We start from the raw sequence: 13,897 nt of genomic DNA on the forward strand, positions 1-13,897 counted from the left end.
AAGTCATTAGTCAAATTGTGTAAGGGTCAAGGAAGAGGCTGTAAAGTGTTCTCTGAGGAATCATTACTGCCATCAAGCAGCTGTGGCAGAAGGAGAAAGCTGGAGGGCCTTGACCTTCCCATCTCAAGTACAGCCTTCCCCAGTCACTTCCCATCAGGTTATGCCTGTTTAAGTTTCTTAGTAGTTACTGTTGCAGTTTTACATTTGTTTAAGGATTTTATTCATGTCTGTTTTCCCCTTTAAAATGGACTAAGATAGCATGCACATCGTCTGAGTTCACCATAGAACCCCCCCCCCCCCAGCACCTTATGGTGCCTGGTGCATAGTAGGCATTCAATAAATATTTGTTACAAGAGTGAATGAGTTAATGAATGAACTTCCAGGACAGCTTTTTAGCTTAAGGCCAACTGTCCCCAACAAGCAACTCACGCTGGATGTGGAGCCAGATGGAACTACATTTCCCAGAGGGCTCCACAGTGGCCAGGCCCCTCTTCACACTGACAGCTATGACAAACAATAGGAGACAAAGCTTCCTCAGGTTGGGTGCCAGATGGCTCAATCAAAGAGGAATGAACAGTGTACTGTCAAGGCCCCCGCCCATCATCAGCTGATTTATCTGCGGGTGCCTCGGCCCCGTCTGCCCGGCAAGTTCCAAGCCTTGCAGAAGAGACGCTGCGCTCGGCTCGCCGCTCCTTGTGGGGTTTGACGTCCATCTGCAGCCCCGCGCGCCATCCCGGGGTGAGGAGGTGAGACAGGAAGGCAGGGACGGGGTTTCGATGTGACTTGGATTGTAGGGATAACTGCAGCCAAACGCTGCAGATTGGGACCAGCCCAGAGACGAAAGACACTCAGGAGATTGCTGTAACAGAGCGAGTGAGAGATGAGGACCGGTAGGGGTCATAGGAATGAGGAATTAGGGGTGGCTTCGAGACAGATTTGGGGGGCAAAAGGAACGATTCGGTGGGGTGAGAGAGCAGGCAGTCAGAGATGACTTGGAAGTTTCAGATTTGGGTGTCTTAACGGCTTTGTAGAGAGAAGATCTTGACTCCTCATAAGTTTACAGTTTTTTTGAACTATAGAGAGATGCTTTATTAATAAGGGAGTGTGACACTGCAGCTGTGGTTAGTGCTATACAGGAGAGGTATGTCATGCTATGAGAGGAATTTCACCTGGCCAGGAAGGTCAGGGAGCACATTTCCTTCTGAGGAGAGCTGGGAGCTGCACAACGACCTGCAGTTTATTGGTTGGAGACTTCTGGAAAGGGCACAGGGCAGTTGGCTGAGGCCTGTAATGAAAACCTTATAAGAGTCTCAGCTAATGTGTCTACTTCTGACCCCATATATAGTAAACTTTCCTGCTCACCTGTACTATTTCCAGGGAAGAACAGCCAGAAATTGGAGGACCCAGGTGCCCAACTACACACTATAGAGGTCCAGTCCCAGCTGCTTTGACGTTGTCCCCTAAGCCATAAGATGGGTGCCAACTTGGGTGCCCTGGACCTCCCCATCCCCCAGAACTGGAAAGCCTCCTGATAAAAAGATGCCACTTGGGGGTGGGAATCCGACCTAGAAACTCATGTTTCTAGTCCTGAAACACTTCATGCTCATCTCATCAGCTAGTTAGGGTGAACAGTCTTTTGGGATATAATGTCCTGTCCCCTCCACCTGCTCAGGACATCCCTTACTCACTATGAGCAAACTTCTCCATCAGAGAGGACTTTCTCCTTGGCTCCAATATCCCTTTCCTGAGGGCACATATCTCCCTTCTGGTATGATCTATGACCTCTGGTTCCTCCAAATCCTGGATCAGAGAGGACTCGTACTGTCTTCTTCTAAACAGAGCCTCATTCCCAGGGAATTATCCTGCTCAGTGCGGTATATGCCTTAGAACTAGACATACAGGGGCATACTCTCCAGAGGTGTCTGGGTCCTCAAATGCTTTGCTTCAACTTCGTCCTGAAAACACACCTCCCAGGTGGGCTCCATCTCTGCATTCAGAGGAATTAACACCGACAGATTTTTACAAAGCCTTTGTGTGGGGTGTTCCAGAGGCTATAACATGGTCCCCCTCATTCCCGGTCCCCTGCACCTGCCCATTGCCTCTCTAAGGTATTCACAGAAGCAACCAGGGCTCCAGAGGGAAAGGCCTGTATGACTGAAAGTCCAGCATCTTAGAACTTAAAACCATGAGGACAGCCCCCAAATGAAATGTTGCACCTTATAAAGTGGCAAGTTCCCCATCTATGAAAATTTCTAACAAGAGCTTGGATGCTAAAAAAAAGAAAGAGCTTGGATGCATCTCTCGGTGTGGTAGAGGGATCTATGCAACAGGTAGTGTGGACAATCTTGGTTTTTCTTCTAGCAATACGCCATGATTTCTAAGTTATTTATTTTGACTAGGCTGTGATTTTGAAAAGGTTTGTAAAGAGAAGTGTGGGATAGTCAGAGGCAGACTTGATCACCCTTCGAGTTTTGCTGTGGGCCACACTTGCCTGGGGCAGCCTTGTCCACTGGTCTACACTTCCAGACCTATGGAGCCACCTGAAGTGGGGACCAGGCCTCTTGAGGGATGAGGCGTTTCTGCTCTGTGGAGCCTTGCCTTAGAGTGCTCGGGCCCTCACCATGTTGGAGGTACATAAGTCAGACCTTCTCACTGAAACCGTATAGAGTTGAAGAAACAGATTTGAAAGGGTTGGGACTAGATTTGTCCAAAGCCAAAGTTCATGCACACTTGGTGCTATAGTCTGAACGTTTGTGTGACCCTCACCCCCCAAATTCATATATTGAAATCCTAACCCTCAAAGATGATGGTATTAGGAGGTGGGGTCTTTGGGAGGTACCTAGGTCATGAGGGTAGGGCCCTGATGAATGGATTAGATTTCTTATGAAAGAGACCCCAGAGAGCTCACGCGCCCCTTCCACCATGTGAGGACAGAAGAGCACCTGCTATAAACCCGGAAGAGGGCTCTCATCAGAACATGACCTGACTGTGCTGGTGCCTTGATCTTAGACTTCCAGTCTCCAGAACTGTGGGAAATAAGTGTCTGTTGTTTCTAAGCCATTGAGTCTGTGGTATTTCGTTATAACAGCCCCAGCAGACTGAAACACTTGGTTATGCTGAACTGTCGCTAGACACTCCTTTCTTAGAGTTTTCCAAAAGGTAAAACCTTCCTCAGAACATTGTCTTCGGCCTGAACACCCTCATTCCACATCAACTACAGATCTCTGCAGTATCACTTCCTGGGCTCTGCCATTTCCTAAGACTGTGTCACTCAGAATCTGTCAGCTCAGGCCTTCCCTCCTGATAATGAAAGCACACTGCTCCTGCCCTCTTCCGACAAGGCTGAGTCCTCAGTACAGGTATCTCCCGTCCCCATCACCACACACACATACCCATGTCCTATGCCCGTGTCCTCGCACCTCCTGGTGGGAGCCAGGTGAGCCCTAGTTTGTAACTTTCATCTTCAGATGTTCCGCCCTCCTTAAAGCTGCTCCTGTTGGGGATACCCTCCTTCTACCACACTGGCCTCTCTCTTTGCTCCAAACCCTCTGCTCCCATCTTTTAGGGCAAGCCCTTCCCTAGACCTCTGCACCTGTTCCTGCTCGAAGGGACTCCAGGGACACATTAGTATGGCGCCACTCTCACAAGACTCTGGGCCCTCTGATAAACTTTTCATTAGTTTTTTTTAAACTAATGTATTTGCAAAAAGTAAGGAGCACATTATTCACAATAGCCAAAAGATGGAAACACTCCAATGTCCATTGACAAAGAACAGTTAACAAAATGGGATCCGGACAATGGAATATTATTCAGCCTTAAAAGAAAGGAAATTCTGACACCTACAACATGGATATACCTGGAGGACATATGCTAAGTAAAATAAGCCAGTCACAGAAAGACAAATACTGTATGATTCCACTTATATGAGGTACCTAGAGTAGGCGACTTTATAGAGACAGAAGTATTAGGTTGGTGCAAAAGTAATTGTGGGTTAAAAGGTTAAAAACAATTGCAAAAACCGCAATTACGTTTGCACCAACTTAATAGAATGATGGTTACCAGGGGCTGGGGAAGAGGGAATGGGGAGTTATTTAATGGGGACAGAGTTTCAGTTTGGGAAGGTGAAAAAGTTCTGGAGATGGATATTGGTGATGGCTGCACGACAAGGTGAATGTACTAAATGCCACTGAGTTGTACACTTAAAGTAGTTAAAATGGTAAATTTTAGGTTATACATATAACCACAATAAAAAATGGTTTAAATGGTAAATTTTAGGTTTTACAATTAAAAAATAAATTTAAAAAAGCCAATGTGGAAAAAAAAAAAAGTAGAGTAAGGACCATGGAAAAAACAGGGTGCATCTGCTTTGGCCTCTCTCTAGGACATCGATTTTATTCATAAATAGCCCTTTGGAGAAATTCTTCTCCCTTTCCAGGACATTCTCCACTGTGACCACAGTGTAAGAAGTGCCAAATGCAGGAAAATAGGACCTCTCCTCCCTTGAATCCCAGCAGCTTCTGCTCATTCCAGGCCCAAGTATTTGGATCTGAATCACTGACAGGAGATTTCAAGATGCTCATTTTTACTTGACATATATAATTCATCCTCATATATGACACTTTCCAGAAAACAGAATACTTTCACATATACACGTGCCTGCTTCACCAGTCACGGAGGTAAGCAGGGCAGGTCTTCCCATTTCCAGTGGAGAGAAAAGGCTTGGTGAATTTAAGTGACACATCCAGACCACCGGGCTGGAGAATGACAGAGCCGGGTACAAAGCCATCCCTAGGTCTTAGCTCGGTACAAAGTCCACTCCTCTGGTTTGTGTATGGAGCTGCCTCAGATCCAACTAAGCCCAAGTCACCCCTGGGATCAAGGTCAGTTTTTGGGGTTCCTCTAGCTGGCTCCGCCCTTATCTGGTCCCGGACATGTTTCTAGATGACATTTGGAGAGGTCTGCATCATACTTCTGTTTCACTGGCTATTCAGAAATTGTGACTGTATTGGTCACTTTTGTATTTTGGCAGGTGACAGCTGCTTTAAAGAGATGCATTACAATTGTGCAGAAAGGTATATTAAAGCAGAATGGGAGAAAATATTTGCAAGTCATATATCTAAGGAAGACTTGATTCCAGAATATATAAAGGATTCTTACAACTCAACAATAAAAAGACAACCCAATTTTAAAAAGGCAGAGGTTTGGAATATCCATTTGCCCAAAGAAGATACCCAAATGGCCAGTAAACACATCATTAACCATCAGGGAAATGTACATCAAAACCACAATGAGACATCACTTCATATCCACTAACATGGCTATGATAAAAAAGACAGGTAATAACAAGTATTGACAAAGATGTGGAGAAATTAGAACCCTCACATCCTGTTGATGGGGATGTAAAATGGAGCAGACCCTGTGGAAAACAGTCTGTCAGTTCCTCAATGGCTAAACAGAGTCAACGTTTGATCCAGAACTTCCACTCCTCGATATATACCCAAGAAAAATGAAAACATGTTTACAGAAAACTTGTACACGAATGCTTGTAGCAGTATTACTCATAATAGCCAAAACGTGGAATCAACCCAAATGTCCATCAACTGATAAATGGATAAACAAAACATGGTCTATCCATACAATGAAATATTGTCATAAAAAGCATGAAGTACTGAGACATGCTACAACATGGATGGACCTTAAAGATGCTGTGCTGAGTAAAAGGAGAGGGGCGTAAGGGGGTGCAAGGATGGGGAGAGACTACTAATGATGAAAGTGTCTCCTTTTAGGCTATTGAAAATGTCCTAAAATTAGATTGTGGTGATGGTTGCACCACTCTGTGACTATGCTGTAATTATTGAACGGTACACTTTAAATGGATGAATTTTATAGTATGTGAAGTACATCTCAATAAAGCTATAAGAAATAGCATTTTTGTTCTAGAAATATCTGGGGAAATTTCAACACTGTCTTATTGGATGGTATTTGGGAGTTATTGTTAATTTTGTCGGGTTTGATAATGGTATCATGGGATGTGTTTTACAAGTCCTTATCTGCTGTAGATGGAAAATGCTTTTCAGAGAAATCTGTGAGGTCCAGATCCCCCACCTATGCATGGATGCTTCCCCCATCCCTGCCTCCCTGGGGGTAACCAAAGGACCAAATTACCTAAGTAGGAGTCACCCCAGTCCCACATGGATTAAGTACAGGGCAAACCCAGAAAATATGGTGAAACTTACAAGCTGCTCCATGGGTGAGGGCTGCACAAGAGAGGAGAAAGACTACTTTCTTATGTGAGTTAGCTTATTGCAACCCAGCAGGTCAGTGTTTTGTGCTGAGGCCCTCTGGTGGAACAACACATGGGTCAGGGGAACGGGGAAGGGGGAACCCTACATTTGAAAAACTGAGTATAGACCTGCAAAGGTGGCTGAGCACCCAGGGGCCTTCTTTCAGGCCTTCAAGCACTCCTCGTCTGGAGTTGAGCCTTATCTGCCAAACTGGGCTGGGCGAGGTGAGGCAGCATTACTTTTTGGAAATGAGTGATATTCAGAGTGGTGATTTCATCACATTTATTCAAGGACCACAGTTGAACAGGTACTCAAAAACATTAAGATTCAGCAATTATTGATTTTGTAATCAGAAGAGAGAAAACACATATACACAGGTTCTTCAAAACATACCAACCAAAGCTCTTATTTAAGGAAAAGTTCCTGTCCCAACTCTTGTAAATAAGAAAAGTAGAAATCTATTTTTTTTATTTTTTTGCTTTTGGCTCTCCAATCTTTGATTAACCATGTTGATTCAATAGATGGGTGTGGTTAGCTGAACCATGGCCCCCGCAAAGGTGTCCACATCCTAACCCCTAAAACTCACGAATGTTACCTTATATGCAAAAGAGATTTTGTAGATGTGATTAAGGATCTTGAGATGGGGAGATTATCTTGGATTATCTAAGTGGCCCCAACATAATCGCAATGGTCCTTATAAGAGGGAGGCCAGAGGGTCAGAGTCAGAGAAGGTGATGTGATGATATAGACTGGAGGGGATACAATTTGACCATGGAAGAAGGGGCCACAAGCCAAGGAATACAAGCAGCCACTAGATGCTGAAAAAGGCAAGGAAACATATTCACCTGAGAGGTTCCAGAAGGAACCAGCCCGACTTACACTTTGATTTCAGCTCAGTGAAACTGATTTCAGACTTCTGTCCTCCTGCACTATGTAAGAGATGTCTGTGTTGTTTTAAGCCACTAAGTTTGTGGTCATCAATAGGAAACTAATAGAGACATAAAAAGGATTAGGGAAGTTATTAAGAAACAACAGTGAAACTGGTGTGGAAAAAGGAACTGGGGCGAGACGGGAGCAGAATGAGAAATCAAGAGGCGTTGCCAGTGAGAGGCAGCAGACAGGAGTGAGGCAAAGTGCAGGACTAATGAAGACAAACTCTTCTAATATCCAACATCGCTGGGAAGGGGACGATGGTGGTCTAAAGGGCCACCAAAAACTATGAGGAAAGCCACTGGGCTTCCATTAAGTCCATCTCTGCTCCAAAGAGGCTGTCCACTGCACTCAACAGACTGTCACCAGGATCTTAGATTCAGGCAGAAATGGGCCCTGAGGGTAAAGCACAGGCCCTCGGCTCTTCAATGACCGAAACCTATTTCTCTTGGCTGGGTGTGGGCTAAGCCCAAAAGCTAAAATGATGAAAAAGTAAGGTTCTTGTCCTTAAAGATATTTTATTCTGTATGGCACTATTGACATTTTTGACCAGATAACTCTGTTGTGGGGTCCATGCTGTGCGCTGTAGGACATTTTGCGGCATTCTTGGTCTCTACCCACTAGAGGCCAGGAGCTACCCTCCCCTCCCCAAGTCATAGCAACCAACATTTTCAGACATTGCTAAATGCTCTAGGGGACAAATCTGCTCCCAGTCTGAGCACCACTGGTGAGCGGAGTGGAGCCAAGAGTGACACATCCTTAAGTCGAAGTCTGCCTAGAACTTGTCAGAGAAGACTTTGCAGAGCAGATAACCCTTGGGAGATGAGAGAGGGAGGGGGAGGTGGGGGGGGTGGCAGGTCCTAAGGGCAAAGGGAACAGTGTGTGCAAAGACCCAGAGGGCAGGGACACGCATGTGTGCACTTGTCTCTGCTGTAAGGAGAAACGTGATGTTCTTGGGTGGAGGGGGGAAGCAGTGAGAGAGGGGAGGTGCAGCACAGGCCATAGCCCTACAATGACCAGCAGTGCCTTGGGGATATTGATGCTTTAGAAAGAATGCTACCTACCCCCTTTCTGCTTGAGGTAGTGCATCTACCTACAGGGATCAGCTGGCTTGCCCAGTGTGACTAAAAATTACATACTGGTTAGGTTTTTGAGACAATGAAGGGATGGGATTAAATGATCTCTCAGGCTTAGTTTGAGGACTTTAACATTTTATATATTTTGTCATTTTTAGAAATTCCATTGAGGTTTAAATTACATATCCTACAATTAACCTATTTCAATGATTTTTAGTAAATATACTGGAATAATCCAGTTTTAGAACATTTTTGTCACCCCATTTTGTTATTCTTTAAGCTACTGGCCTAAGTGAGAAAGAAGAGTAGTAAGGATTCCCTTTGACATCTCCTTAACAGTCTACACATACTACTTGCTTTTTGGTGTAGATTTTCCCTATCACTTGGGTGGTTGCAGCAGCTGTGTAGTTTCTTTTCCTAAATCAAAGGTGCTTTGATATAAAAAGATACCTCAGTGTGTGTGTGTGTGTGAGAGAGAGAGAGAGAGAGAGAGAGAATGTTTATTTTGGTAAAAGCACTAATTACCTGGAAACACTCTCCTCACACAAACATGCTCATACTTTCCCTTCTTACGTCCTTTGTTATGAACATCCAGGAATTATACAAAGAATATTAGAGGACTTATATTCCAATGAACTTTTGCCTTGAAATTCTTGTGGATCACCCATCTTTATTAAAGAAATGTGTGCGTGATAAAGATTGTCTGGCATAACAGCAAATGTATAACTATATGTAGAATTTACCCCTAAGGATAAATACGGCGGCGCAGGGAAGATTTAACGTGAGGTGGGGGCACCTGCAGAATCATCCTGATTCTCCCTCATTAGTTACACCCCACTATACAGCAGAGACCCTAGTTCTCCTTCACCCAATGCCCAGACCTGCCACTTCTTCACCCTGTCACCGTGCAGCTGCTTCTGGGACTCCTTACCAGCAAAATATGCACCATCATTCAGGGACCTCTTCCTTTCCTTGTAAGTCACGCAGACAGTCTTTGTGATTTACATGCAAGTAAGGAGAAGGGAAAACACAATTACCTTCCTTCCGAACAGAAAGAACAAAGCCCTGCTTTCAGTCCCCATGGTGGAGTCTGTGATGCTGGTGAAGGTTTGAGCTCTGGCGAAAGCTTTTCCCACACTGGCCGCACTGGTATGGCTTCTCTCCAGTGTGGATTCGCTGATGCAGTTTCAGGGTTGACTGCCGCCCAAAGCAGTTTCCACACTCTCCGCATGTGTAGGGTCTCTCCCCTGTGTGGACTCGCTTGTGTCTTTTCAGTTCTGAATTCCATGTGAAGCTTTTCCCACAGTCATCACATTTGTAAGGTTTCTTTGCTGAGCGTGTTGGCTGGTGACCAAGACGTTGCAAACGATTGCTTAGACTTCTTTTACTTCCTTTGCTTTTCTTTAGCTCTCTCAGTGGGTGACTTTTTAGGGGGCTGCTGATATATTCCAGTTCCCTGCAATGTCTCTGGTAGTGAGCGAATGGCTTTTGAGCATTTGGGGGGCTGACCTGCCTCCGTGACAACCGGGGGGGTTCACTCATATTTGCCCCTCTTGGTTCAGGACTCTGCAGACCATTCCCTTTGGATCTGCCTGCTGACACTGCACATGGCTTCGCTCCTTTAGCCCCTTCCTGTTGTGGATTTTCCTTGTTCTCACTTTTCATTCTGGGGGCTTCTATAATTAGAAAGAATATGTTTTGTTTCCTGGGCTTTGAGGAAAGAATCTCAGCAACAGTTACGAAATACACTGCAAGGTTTCTCAACGTGTGGTCCTCCATTGGCAACTTGCATTATACTTATCTGGGGCACTTGCCAAATAAGCAACCTGCCCTTGCATCCTCGTGACTTATGAGTGATAACCTCTGGGGGTTAGGACTTGGAAATTTGCACAGTTAGAATGTTCTTGGAGTGATTCAGATTTATATGAAAGTTAGGAACCAAGTTCTCCAACCCTCTCCCTCCTTCCTACCTTTAGGGAAAAGTGTAGGAAAGGAGAAATAGGGAAAAGCAAACCCGTCAGGCCTGAGAATCAACTAAGGAATGAAAAGAAGGAAGAGAGCTGGAATTTCAACACTGCAAATATACACTCTCTTACTTGGACACTGAATGACCACCATTATCTCGTCAAATAATGATAAATCTAGGGAATGTGGCATTTTATTTCCTTACAAAGTTGAGAGCATTTGTGTTTGGAAACTGGAATATGGGCTAGACATGTATTCTCATTACAGAAACTCCCCAACTTCTGACCACCAGGATTGAGGATCAGGATGGAAATGAGCTGGACGGCCTGTGGGCAAGTTTGAGGATCTAGAGTTGTGCCATCCTATAGAATTCCTGCCATGCGAGCAGCGAGTGTGTGTGTGTGTGCGTGTGTGAGCTTTTCACTATAGCAGCCACTAGCCGCATGTGGCTATTGAGTATTTGAAATGTGGCTAGTGTGATGAGAAACTGAATTTTAAATTTTACTTACTTTTAATTAACTTAAATTCAGATTTAAATAAGTAGCCCATAAAATTATGGTAAACTGCTTTTCAACAAGGTTGTCAAAACAATTCAATGGAGAAAGAACAGTCTTTTCAATAAATGGTGCTGGGACAACTGGATTCCCACATGCAAAAGAATGAAGTGGGACCCTATCTCACTACATATACCAAAATTAATTCAAAATGGATCAAAGACCTAAATGTGAGAGCTCAACCAATCTCTCTTTAAATAAAACATAGGTGTAAATCTTTGTGACTTTGGCTTAGGCAATGGTATTTTAGATGTCACCAAAAACACAAGGAAACCAAGAAAAAATAGATAAATTAAACTTCCTCAAAATTAAAAACATTTGTGCTTCAAACAATACTATCAAGAAAGTAAAAAGACAACCCACAGAATAGGAGAAAATACTTGCCAATTATAGATAAGAGTCTATACTCAGAATATGTAAAGAACTATTACAACAACAAAAAGAATAACCCAATTTAAAAATGAGCAAAGGATCTGAATAGACATTTCTCCAACGAACATATACAATTGACCAATAAGCATATGAAAAGATGCTCAATATCATTAGTCTCTAGGGAAATAACTGAAAACCTCCATGAGATACCTCACGCCTAATAGGATGGCTGTAATAAAAAAGACTGACAATAATAACTGTTAGCTTAGCAAGGATGTAAAGAAATTGGAATCCTCATAGGCTCTTGATGGGAATGTAAAATGGTGCAGACACTTTGGAAAACAGTCTGGCATTTCCTCGAAAGTTTAAACATAGAGTTACTGTATGACCCAGCAATTCCACTCCATACCCAAGAGAAATGAAAACATATACTCACATAAAAATATGTACATAAATATTCATAGCAGCATGATTCGTATAGCCAAAAGCGGAAACAACCCAAATGTCCACCAACTGATGAATAAACAAAATGTCCATTAACAGAGTATCATTTAGCCATAAAAAGGCTAAATGAAGTATTGACATATGCTACAACATGGATGCACTTTGAAAACATTATGTTAAGTGAAAGAAGCCAGTTGCAAAAGAGCACATATTGTATGATTCTGGACAATGAAATGTCCAGAATAGGCAAATCCAGAGACAGAAAGTAGACAGTGGTGTCACGGACTGAAGAGGGAGGGTTGGAGTGTGACTACTAATGGGTATGGGTTTCTTTTTGAGGTCACGAAAACATTTCAGAAAGTACATAGTTGTGATGGCTGCCCAAGTGTGTAAATACATTAAAACCCACTAAATTGTATGTACACTTTTAAAGGCTGAATTTTATAGTATGTGAATTATCTCTCAATAAAAACTTAAATAGCTGCATGTGGCTAATGGCAACTGTATTAGACAGTGCAGCTCTGAAGGAAGTCACTGTTGGATCTTAGGGATGAGAAGCATGACAATCTGCCATCTTGGGGATCACATTAAAGGAGTGAGAGACTGCACACAAACCGAGCTGCACCTCCTGAGGCAGGAGAAGGAAGGCCATAGGTTATGGGGCAGGACCTCAGCCAGAGTGACAATGCTTTTCTACTAGATCCGCAGTTCTTCTCCATTCCTGAGTTCTGAGAGTAATCAAACCAAAGTGTTTCAATGAAGGTAGCAAATCTTAAGGAATCAAAGTTCTAGTCTTCCTATACCTCTTCTCTAACCTGACTGTATCCTGTATTCGTATCACCAAGACTGGCCAAAGTGTCACTGTCATTCAGTCTTAGCGATCACAGGACTGTGTAGAGCAGTGCCAGCAATTACACTGGCATTGTACCAGAGACAGGGAAGTGGACACAAAAGTTTAAAGCACAGACAATGTCACAGGAAGAAAAAGAGGCAGAAAATAATATGGAGTGGGGTTTTTTCCTCTAATGAGCAGAACATTCTTTAGGCCCCTTCTAAATATGGGACCATTTTAAACAAAACACAGCTACAGCTCGCATGGAAGTTCATCAGTGGTCATATCTGGATCTGTCTTCACTATAGGAAGCTCTGAAATGGACAGAAAAGTAGGCACTAGAATAGTCCTATTGTGCACTGGATTGTCAAATAGTTATTAACAGAAAATAAAAGCATACTCCTTATGTATAGTATCACTACCATTCTAATTAGTGAAATTTGGTAGGGAATAAAGATCTACTACTACATATATTAAAACAAACAAACAAACAAAAAACCCAGGGGCAGCCTGATGGCTCAGTTGGCTAGAATGCGAGCTCTCAACAAGGTTGCCGGTTCAATTCCCACATGGGATGGTGGGCTGCGCCCCCTGCAACTAAAGATTGAAAATGGTGACTGGACTTGGAGCTGAGCTGTGCCCTCCACGACTAGATTGAGGGATAACGACTTGGACTGATGGGCCCTGGAGAAACACACTGTTCCCAATATAAAAAAAACACAAACCAAAAAAAACAACCCAATACCTGGTCTACGGCTTTTCAGAACCATGAATGCCTTGATGGAGATAAAGGACTGATCTCCATCTGAGAAGGAGAAAGGAGGCACAGAGTGTTTACCTGTCCCAGCCAATTTCGGGGCTGGTTCCAGGAGGAGTGGAGACTTTTCCCAATGATGGGGGCTCAGCTGGTCCTGAGGTCCTGCTTGGGAAGGCTCCTCCAGACAGCTCTCCCTGGGATATCGCCTAGGAGTTTGCAGTTGAAAGTCTGGCAGTTCCTGTTCTCCAAGCTGAGATCCAGTTTTCTCCAAGAGCACCTTCTGCCCCTGCATACAAACGGCCACCTAGGAACAAGCCCCAGGCATTAGAGCGCAGCTCAAGGGCTGACTAAAGGCAGCTTGACCTCTCAAGTTCCATAAGGACCCATTTACCCTGGGAATTCCTGATAATGGCCTAGATGTCAACTTTGATAGAGACCACTGAAACTCTCAAAGGAAGCCCAGGGAGGAACACGCAGAGTGACGAGAACGAGGCTGCTTCAAATTATCCAATACTTCTTGAGTGTATGCCCCTAAAGCTTGGGCCTTTCTCAGGCCTGGAGTCAGTCATCAGAGAACAGGCATAAACATCGGGGTCAATTATGACACTGGCTCAGCAGATTCCCACTCTATACCCACCTGCCTAGATACTTCTGCTGAAAAATTCTCTGTAGGACTGGGAAGC

General features: G+C 43.9%; 1 protein-coding gene across 5 annotated transcripts in view; it reads right to left on the reverse strand.

Annotated features, from left to right (window-relative positions):
* ZNF174 (zinc finger protein 174) overlaps positions 1 to 13,897 on the reverse strand; it is a 30,537-nt gene that overhangs the window by 14,536 nt on the left and 2,104 nt on the right. The window contains exons 2-4 of one of the 5 annotated variants that reach the window (XM_074322806.2): positions 13,296 to 13,518; positions 9,328 to 9,966; positions 238 to 859 (exon numbers count right to left, since the gene is read on the reverse strand). In XM_074322806.2, the coding sequence (XP_074178907.2) occupies positions 9,362 to 9,966; positions 13,296 to 13,518 (828 nt within the window). In that variant the 3' untranslated portion in view covers positions 238 to 859; positions 9,328 to 9,361. Of the gene's footprint in view, positions 1 to 237; positions 860 to 6,549; positions 9,967 to 11,703; positions 12,772 to 13,295; positions 13,519 to 13,897 lie in introns of those variants that run through there. The other 4 variants (XM_074322805.2, XM_019714853.3, XM_088801309.1 and 1 more) reach the window with 4 other exon arrangements.

Source organism: Rhinolophus sinicus, chromosome 10, assembly GCF_057876585.1.
Source record: "Rhinolophus sinicus isolate RSI-liver-muscle chromosome 10, RSI-T2T, whole genome shotgun sequence".
NCBI lineage: Eukaryota > Metazoa > Chordata > Mammalia > Chiroptera > Rhinolophidae > Rhinolophus > Rhinolophus sinicus.